Source organism: Trachypithecus francoisi, unplaced genomic scaffold (assembly GCF_009764315.1).
Source record: "Trachypithecus francoisi isolate TF-2019V2 unplaced genomic scaffold, Tfra_2.0 Lachesis_group11, whole genome shotgun sequence".
Taxonomy (NCBI): Eukaryota; Metazoa; Chordata; class Mammalia; order Primates; family Cercopithecidae; genus Trachypithecus; species Trachypithecus francoisi.
Window position 1 is genome coordinate 20,726,026 of NW_022681456.1, and position 9,516 is coordinate 20,735,541.

The window sequence follows — 9,516 nt, forward strand, 5'->3', positions numbered from 1 at the left end:
GGGTTGCCTCTTCATGCCTCTATCAGCACCTAACACATTTCAACATCATTGTGGGTTCTGTCATCGTTGTTCTGTGTCTTCCTCTAGATTATGAGCTCCTTTTAAGACAGAGTCATTGTCTTCCTTTTTTTTTTTTAAATACAGACAGGGCTTTGCCATGTTACCCAGATTGGTCTAAAACCCCTGGGCTCAAACAATCATCCTGCCTCCCAAAGTGCTAGGATTACAGGCATGAGCCACCAGCTGGTCTTCCCATCTTTATATGCCTGGAGTAGTGCCTGGCATATTAATTTATATGGCCGGGCATGGTAGCTAACAGGAGGATGTCTTGAGACCAGGAGTTTGAGACCAACCTGGGCAACATAGCAAAAAAAAAAAAAAAAAAAAAACACTCCATCTGAATTTTATTTTACTTTATTTTATTTTATTTTTTGAGACAGAGTCTTTGCTCTGTCGCCCAGGCAGGAGTGCAGTGGCATGATCTCAGCTCACTGCAAGCTCCACCTCCCGGGTTCACACCATTCTCCTGCCTCAGCCTCCCGAGTAGCTGGGACTACAGGCGCCCGCCACCAAGCCGGGCTAATTTTTGTATTTTTAGCAGAGACAGGGTTTCACCATGTTGCCAGGCTTTAAAAGACTTACTGTCTAACAAAAAACAAAAAATACAGCTGAGGCAACATTGTGAGACCCCGTGTCTACAAAAAACGTAAAAAAATGAGCCAGGTATGGTGGTGTGCACTGTACTCCCAGCTACTCAGGGGGCTGAGGTGGGAGGATTGCTTGAACCCAGGAGGTCAAGGCTGCAGTGATCCATGATCTCACCTTGCATTCCAGCCTGGGCAACAGAGCGAGACTCCGTCTCAAAAAAAAATTAGGCTGGGCGAGGTGGCTCATGCCTGTAATCCCAGCACTTTAGGAGGCAGAGGTGGGCAGATCACCTGAGGTTAGGAGTTTGAAACCAGCCTGGCCAACATGGTGAAATCCCGTCTCTAATAAAAATTAAAAAAATTGCCAGGCTCACGCCTGTAATCCCAGCACTTTGGGAGGCCGAGGCAGGCGGATCACAAGGTCAGGAGATCGAGACCATCCTGGCTAACACGGTGAAACCCGGTCTCTACTAAAAACACAAAAAATTAGCCAGGCGTGGTGGCGGGCGCCTGTAGTCCCAACTACTCGGGAGGCTGAGACAGGAGAATGGCTTGAACCCAGGAGGCAGAAGTTGCGGTGAGCCAAGATCACGCCACTGCACTCCAGCCTGGGCAACAGAACACGACTCCATCTTGGGAAAAAAAAAAAAAAAAGATTAAGTGTCTGCAAAAATGTCTGCTTTGTGATTAAAGTGCTGCACAAATTTCAGAGAATTTTATACATGCAAAACTAAGCTTATAAAAATATTTACTTTATAACTAAACATGTTATTTTGCCCAACTAATGAATTGTAAATTTTGCAATACCGCAACAAAACACAAGAGGGGGTTCATCTACGTTTTTATTTTAATGACAGGTCATTCAACAACTATTTTGGGGCGTTTACTAGGTGAAATTCTCTGAGATTGCCAGAAATTTTGGGGGGGCCCACGTAAGCAACTGTGCATTTCTTTTTTTTTTTTTTTTTTTTTTTTTTGAGACGGAGTCTCGCTCTGTCGCCCAGGCTGGAGTGCAGTGGCCGGATCTCAGCTCACTGCAAGCTCCGCCTCCCGGGTTTACGCCATTCTCTCGCCTCAGCCTCCCGAGTAGCTGGGACTACAGGCGCCCGCCATCTCGCCCGGCTAATTTTTTGTATTTTTTTAGTAGAGACGGGGTTTCACCGTATTAGCCAGGATGGTCTCGATCTCCTGACCTCGTGATCCGCCCGTCTCGGCCTCCCAAAGTGCTGGGATTACAGGCTTGAGCCACCGCGCCCGGCCGCAACTGTGCATTTCATTCATTCATTGTGGTACATTTACTGCAGTTGAAGTTTCTAAGAGGTGCTTTGCTGAGGAAGCTAAACAAATAAAGCTGCTGACATTCCCATTCTCAAAAAAAAGGGCAGTGTTCATCTGATCATTGTATTTGTATCCTCAGTCAATCAGAACCAGAAAAAGGCTAAATGATTCTCAGAGACACAGCCATGAAGCAGGTGGTTTCTATCTGAAAAAAATCAAGGTGAAAAGCTCTAGCAACCAGAAAAAAACAAATGGAGGAAAATGGAAAACGCAAGATAGAAGGTATTACAAATGTGTACATGTTGGCTCAAGGACTTTGAAGCAGTAAAGAACTATCACATATACTGTGTTATTTTGCAAAAGATAACAAGTATTCTTATTTTTAATTCTAACATGAGCAAAACTATCATGCATCTTCATCTTCATTAATCATCTCTTTAATCTTGCAGCCTAATGGTCAACAGTGCAATCTTTGGAATCAGATCTATGCTGTGAACAAGTTACTTAATGTCCTGGACTTACCTCAGTTTCCTCATAATAGTATCGTTCACAGGTTTTTGGGAGAATTAAATGAGATAAAGCAAGGCACATTGCATGCAATATTGCTTATTATCTCTGGCGCATAAACTTTAGCAGAATACTTAACAACAACTAGAATGTTGATGATCAGATGATAGTGGTGATGATGGTGACAATAACAAGACCTAACAGTTGGCCAGGCATGGTGGCTCACACCTGTAATCCCAGCACTTTGGGAGGCTGAGGTGGGTGGATCACTTGAGGTCAGGAGTTCAAAACTAGCTTGGCCATCATGGTGAAACCCTGTCTTTACTAAAAATACAAAAAATTAGCTGGGCATGGTGGTGTGTGCCTGTAATCCCTGCTACTCGGGAGGCTGAGGCAGGAGAATCACTTGAACCCGGGACACAGAGGTTGCCGTGAGCCAAGATCGTGCCACCGCACTCTAGCCTGGATGACAGAGCGAGACTCCATCTCAAAAGAAAAGAAAAAAAAAGAACTAACACTTATGTAGCATTTACCATCCATCAAATATGCTTCTCAGTACTGTTGTGTATATTATTTAATGTTCCCAACAACCTTATGAAGTAAGTTACTATTGTTATCCTCACTTTATATTTTTTAACTTTTTTTGAGACAGAGTCTCATTCTGTAGGCCAGACAGGAATGAGAAAGGCCATGTACAAGAGGAAGTACTCAGCTGCTAAATCCAAGGTAAGGGAGAGGGGACCACTGACCTTATCTCAAGTGACAAGATGAGGGCTTACTGCACTGCAGCCCAGACCTCCAGGACTCAAGTGATCCTCCCGCCTTAGCCTCCCAAGTAGCTGGGACTACAGGCACTAACCACCACACTCAGTTAATTTTGTTGTTGTTGTTGTTGTTATTGTTTTGAGACTGAGTCTGGATGTTGTTTTGAGACTGAGTCTGTTATTGTTTTGAGACTGAGTCTTTGAGGCCGGAGTGCGGTGGCACACAGTGGCAGGATCTCAGCTCACTGCAACCTCTGCCTCCTGGGTTTAAGCGATTCTCCCACCTCAGCCTCCGGAGTAGCTGGGATTACAGGCGCCCACCACCACGACCGGCTAATTTTTGTATTTTTAGTAGAGATGGAGTTTCACCATGTTGGCCAGGCTGGTCTCAAACCCCTGACCTCAAGGGATCTACCCGCCTCGGCCTCCCAAAGTGCTGGGATTACAGGCGTGAGCCACCGCGCCCAGCCATTACCCGCCCCCCACACACACACCTTTTTTGAGACAGAATCTTGCTCTGTTGCCCAGAGCGCAGTGTTGTGATCTCGGCTTACTACAACCTCCACCTTCAGATTCAAGTGATTCTCCTTGCCTCCGCGCCTCGAGTAGCTGACATTACAGGCACTCACCACCACGCCCGGCTAACTTTTGTATTTTTAGCAGAGACAGGATTTCGCCATATTGGCCAGGCTGGTCTCGAACTGGCAACCTCACGTGATCCGCCTGCCTAGGCCTCCCAAAGCGCTGGGGTTACAGGCGTGAGCCACCGCACTCGGCCTAGGATTTACTACTTTTTTCTTATTAGCGAAATACTACATTCCCCATGATGCCCCAGATCCGGAAGGAAGTGAGACTCGCACTTCCCATGATTGCTTATAGACCGGAAGCCGAAACCTTAGTTCTCTTTCCCATCTTGCAAGGTAAGAATGGCGGTGTTCTTTGCAAGACTCTAGTTCAGGACTTTCAATCCTTCGCCATCCGAACCTGGAGGGCATCCGGTCGACACCTACAGGGGTCGGACATGCCCAAGGCTAACTGAGAGGCCTTCCAGACGCTTCATTTTTGCCGTTTGGGTTTGCAGCGGGGCACGAAGAGGGTGAGGTAGAATGCCGTAGTGGCTCCCTCCGGCTGTTCGCCACTCTCTTGGACTAGAGGAACGAAGCCGTTTCGGGGACCCGTAGCGGACTGGTGGGTGTTAGAGGAAGCGGGGCGACGGCGCGTGCACTGAGTTCCCGTTCCTGGGTTCCAGAAGATGACACTGAGCCTGTCGCAGCCAAGTTGGGGTTCCGCACTGAAACCAAAACGTTTCGCGTCTCAGCGTCCACGACCAGAAGTCGCCTCTTGGTCTTTACGATCTTTTTCTGTTTGGGCTCAATTTGGACTGATTGTGTTTGTGTTCGCAATTCCTAAATCGAGTTTCTTGAAAAGAGACATTGCTTTTAAGGGTTAAGACGAAAGGTACTAAAAGGGATTTCAAGTTCTGGTCCTGGTGCTTCCAACCTGTGGGCACATTATGCATCTTAGTTTTCTAATTAGCAAAACAGTGATAAAAAAATGATGGTTGTACAGACTTCTGACTGCTCAGTATTTGGCAAAAACCTAATAGGTGTGAGATAGTTTCAAATCCTCAAGAGAATAGTTTATAGTGTATTGGGGAGACAACCCCTAAATGAGACATAGTGAAGGTTGGAGTAGAATGGGTAGAGTTGAAGGCCTGTATCTTACTGGGGAAGGGATTGTAGTCTGGGGAGCTCAGCCCATTCATGTACAGGTCGTCATTGTCTTGTTAAGAGATGAAATGCCTTTTTTGTCTACAAAAACTATTTGTAGATGGCGGGTGAAAAAGTTGAGAAGCCAGATACTAAAGAGAAGAAACCTGAAGTCAAGAAGGCTGATGCTGGTGGCAAGGTGAAAAAGGGTAACCTCAAGGCTAAGAAGCCCAAGAAGGGGAAGCCCCATTGCAGCCGCAACCCTGTCCTTGTCAGAGGAATTGGCAGGTATTCCCGATCTGCCATGTATTCCAGAAAGGCCATGTACAAGAGGAAGTACTCAGCCGCTAAATCCAAGGTAAGGGAAGAGGGGACCACTGACCCTTGTGTCTTAACCTTAATTGGCATTCTCTTATTATTGATGCATTTGTGTCCTTGCAGGTTGAAAAGAAAAAGAAGGAGAAGGTTCTTGCAACTCTTACAAAACCAGTTGGTGGTGACAAGAACGGCGGTACCCGGGTGGTTAAACTTCGCAAAATGGTAAGATATGGGGACTGTAAATTGGATTTTCAGTTTGTGCTTGAACACTGAAGGTGTTTTTGAGTACTTTGATACTGTAAGTTTCTGCATACCAGAGAATTTCTGATAGAAAATAAAGGGCTCTGGGTTTGCAACTTGGCTTCAACATTTACTATTAGTCTTAAATAATTTAAGTTACTCTTCTGTGCTTTGTTCCTTTGCATATAAAATGGGAATGAGGCTGGGCATGATGGCTCATGCCTGTAATCCCAGCACTGTGGGAGGCTGAGGCGAGCAGATCACCTGAGGTCAGGAGTTCAAGACCAGCCTGGCCAACATGGTGAAACCACATGTCTACTAAAAATACACAAATTAGCTGGTTGCGTGTCTGTAGTCCCAGCTACTCTGGAGGCTGAGGCAGGAGAATCTCTTGAACCCGGGAGGCAGAGGTTGCACTACTGCACTCCAACCTGGGCGACAGAGGGAGACTCCATCTCAAAAAAAATAAGATGGGAATGAGGGTTTACCTCAAAGAGTTATTATGGAGATCAAATGAAATAATATATAGCCTGTTGTATAGAACATTTCCCACTAGAGCAGTGTTTCTTGGCCCCCTTTACCACACACAAGACCCAATGTAGTCTGAGGATTTTCTCTGTGATTTTCATTATGGGAACATTCCCAAGTAAGTTACACCATACAGTTTCACAGCTGAAGATTACTGCATGAGAGGGAAGTTGACAGTAGTCTCGTGAACTCGTTTTCCTATTAGGTGATCATGTTTGTGGTGAAAGTGAGACTGCACTAATGATATGGTATAGTTAGAAATAGTTTATTGTGAGTTATTTGTAGTTACGTCTTTAATGGCCCTTGCATGGTGTCTAACTTTTGCAACAAATGATCTGCCAGTCCTACTGTCTGGTTTTATGCAATTTGTTTTCCTTTGTGCATGAAGTGGGAGTAAGACTTGTTGCTGTGAAGATCAGATGAAGTGGCTAGGATATTAACACACTTTACTTGAACTGGAAAACAAGCCGTGTATCCCTAATCTGCAAAATGTGGCATGTCACTCGTGTAATCTCTGGGGTTTAGTTTTTGCTCAAGATTACAAAGGTGACTTGCTTGATGCTTTATTTGCTTGAACACACAGCTCATTCATTAAATGGTTTCTGTCCTGTTTTGCACACAGGATGCAGAACCATAATTGACCTTTTCCAAGTTTAAAATCTACTTAGCAGAAATGAAAATGGAATCGTGTAAATGTTATACTTCAAAATAAATAAAAAGACTATAGCAGAAATTTGGCTGACAGCTCGCTTCTACCAATCTGAATGGCTTATTTAATTAAGTTGGATCTATGGGCTCTCCCCAGCCTAGATATTATCCTACTGAAGATGTGCCTCGAAAGCTGTTGAGCCACGGCAAAAAACCCTTCAGTCAGCACGTGAGAAAACTGCGAGCCAGCATTACCCCCGGGACCATTCTGATCATCCTCACTGGGCGCCACAGGGGCAAGGTGAGAGTTTCTGTGCTTGAGGAGCTTCACTGCAGCTGCCTGGGGTTCCTGGTGGCAATGCGTTTGCATGCTAGGTGTAGTTTTCCTTTATTTACCTGTGTTTGGGGCAAGGGGAAATGATCTGCAAGATACAACTTATTTGTGGCAAATAACAAGTTTAATCCATGGTGATGTATTAGCCATTTCCTGCTGTTGATTATGTTACACATGTTCATTTGCTCAAAAATGTATTTATGCCTGGAGTACTACCTTAGTAGCTTGCTGTGGTTGCTTCCAGAACTGCTGAGCTATATACATATACATGTAGAAATTTCCTTTACCCAAATTTAGATGCTTGTGATTTTATGAATTCAGAAATCAGCTTTTAATTGCAGAAAACTAATTATTTTCTTTTTTAACTTACAGAGGGTGGTTTTCTTGAAGCAGCTGGCTAGTGGCTTGTTACTTGTGACTGGTAAGAAAATCCTTGGATTGTGATGTTCTGTGAAACTTCCATTTTTAAATGCTTGCAATATACACGTTTGTTTGCTACTGCCTACACGGTAGACACTTTTTAATGCCACAAGTGTCTGAGGCCCATTTCATTGCCTTGTGTGCATGTGGGTTAGACAGGTGCTGTTTTTTGTGTAGCAACATAACAAGTAATGGTCACCTAAATTGCGGGATGATGATTGTTCCCCCTTTTCCTTGCTAAATTAATTTTTCCCCCTTAGGACCTCTGGTCCTCAATCGAGTTCCTCTACGAAGAACACACCAGAAATTTGTCATTGCCACCTCAACCAAAATCGATATCAGCAATGTCAAAATCCCAAAACATCTTACTGATGCTTACTTCAAGAAGAAGAAGTTGAGGAAGCCCAGACACCAGGAAGGTGAGATCTTCGACACAGAGAAAGAGGTAAGTTTCTACTTGTCTCTCCTGTGTTAGCACTGGCCCTTCTTCCTGGGAGTGAAAAGAAACAGGCCTAAGCATTGTTACACAAAAAGAAGAAAAATGAAAGGTTAAATAATGAAGAATACCGGGAGATACTTAGTATTCCAGATTCTTTTAAATTGAGTAGTTCTTTTAGCAGTCTGGGAGCTCAACTTCGAATTCTGAAGTTTGGTGGAATTGTGTGGGAATTAACTGCTATTGGGAATGTGCCCTTACTTATCCTTGATGTGTACTAAAGTATACAAAAGCTTAAGAGCTGTTTTTATTACATAAAAAATGGGTTGTATTTCACAGCATTCCAAGGAAAGGATTGTCAAAATTGTCTTTAATGTTTTCTAAGTATTCTTGGAGATTGGTACTTGTGAGACAGGACTCCTTAGTTGACCTACAAGTAATTTGATATGTGCCTGTTTTAAAATGTTTAACTTTCTCTTTATTTAGAAATACGAGATTACAGAGCAGCGCAAGATTGATCAGAAAGCTGTGGACTCACAAATTCTACCAAAAATCAAAGCTGTTCCTCAGCTCCAGGGCTACCTGCGATCTGTTTTTGCCCTGACGAATGGAATTTATCCTCACAAATTGGTGTTCTAAATGTCTTAAGAACCTCATTAAATAGCTAACTACATTTTGTTTGTGTCTCTTGTAAATTTTTGGTTTTTTAAAAAAATTCTTACCTGCCTAAAGGTGTAGTCTGACCATGCCAGGTCACCTGGGGATTTCCTTTGTAGAGAATGGGATTGGAAGGGAAGGGGTGTCTACAAGAGAGCTTGCTTGTTGGCTTTGCATTGGTGTTCTTGGCTTCAGATTCATTCTTGGTGCCTGGCTAATAACTTTGTCATCCACCTTCTACCAAGGTAAGGTGGTGGCATTTTCCCACTCGGACCTGAAGAAGTCAGTGCTAAACTACATGGATGAGAGAAGAGAATAACTGCTGACTTCTCCGACAACAAACTCCCATTTCTCCCTCGTGTGCTCAATTCTCAACTCCTCCCCAGTAATCATGAGGCCGTGTTCTGTTTCCCAGGTCAGTGCAGTGGCAGTTCATGGACACATTTATCACGTATTACGGCCCCAATTCGTATTGCTTGGGCTAGTTCAACTCCTGGTCTCTAGCTATTCTGCCTAGACCTTTCAAGGTGTTGGGATTATAGGCATAAGCCACTGCACCCTGCCAGGTTTGTGCATTTTAATTTTGGCAGTTTCTCCCACTGTTAGAGCAGTTTATTTGTTCTGGTAATGTACGAGAGTACCCATCTTCTCATAGGTGGGTTATCAAACTTGGATTTCTGCTGATGGGAAAGTGAAAAATGGGCTGGGTGTGCTAGCTTCCACCTGTAGCCCCCACATTTTGGGAGGTGGGACCAGGAGGATCACTTGAGCCTAGGAGGTGCAGGCTGTGGTGACCTGTGATTTCACCACTGCACAGCATCTTGGGCAACAGTGAGACTGTCCAGAAAAAGTGAGAAAAGGCCAGATGCCATGGATCAACCTGTAATCCCAGCACTTTGGGAAGCTGAAGTGGGCTCGTCAACTGAGGTCAGAATTTTGAGACCACCCTGGCCAACATGGTGAAATCCCGTCTCTACTAAAAATACAAAAAAAAAAAAGCCCAGCATGGTGGCAGGTGTCTGTAATCCCA

General features: G+C 44.4%; 1 protein-coding gene across 3 annotated transcripts; it reads left to right on the top strand.

Moving 5' to 3' along the window:
* The first annotated feature begins 4,072 nt into the window (after positions 1-4,072).
* Positions 4,073-8,502, top strand: RPL6 (ribosomal protein L6). 3 transcript variants are annotated; one of them, XM_033220526.1, is made up of 7 exons: positions 4,073-4,116; positions 5,027-5,263; positions 5,347-5,445; positions 6,797-6,940; positions 7,346-7,394; positions 7,654-7,838; positions 8,316-8,502. In XM_033220526.1, the coding sequence occupies exons 2-7, from the start codon at positions 5,027-5,029 to the stop codon at positions 8,466-8,468; spliced, it is 867 nt and encodes a 288-aa protein (XP_033076417.1). In that variant the 5' UTR covers positions 4,073-4,116; the 3' UTR covers positions 8,469-8,502. The 3 variants fall into 3 exon arrangements, with proteins under 3 accessions (XP_033076417.1, XP_033076418.1, XP_033076419.1); XM_033220527.1 differs by lacking the exon at positions 4,073-4,116 and adding an exon at positions 4,370-4,384; XM_033220528.1 differs by lacking the exon at positions 4,073-4,116 and adding an exon at positions 4,384-4,654.
* Positions 8,503-9,516: the final 1,014 nt, after the last annotated feature.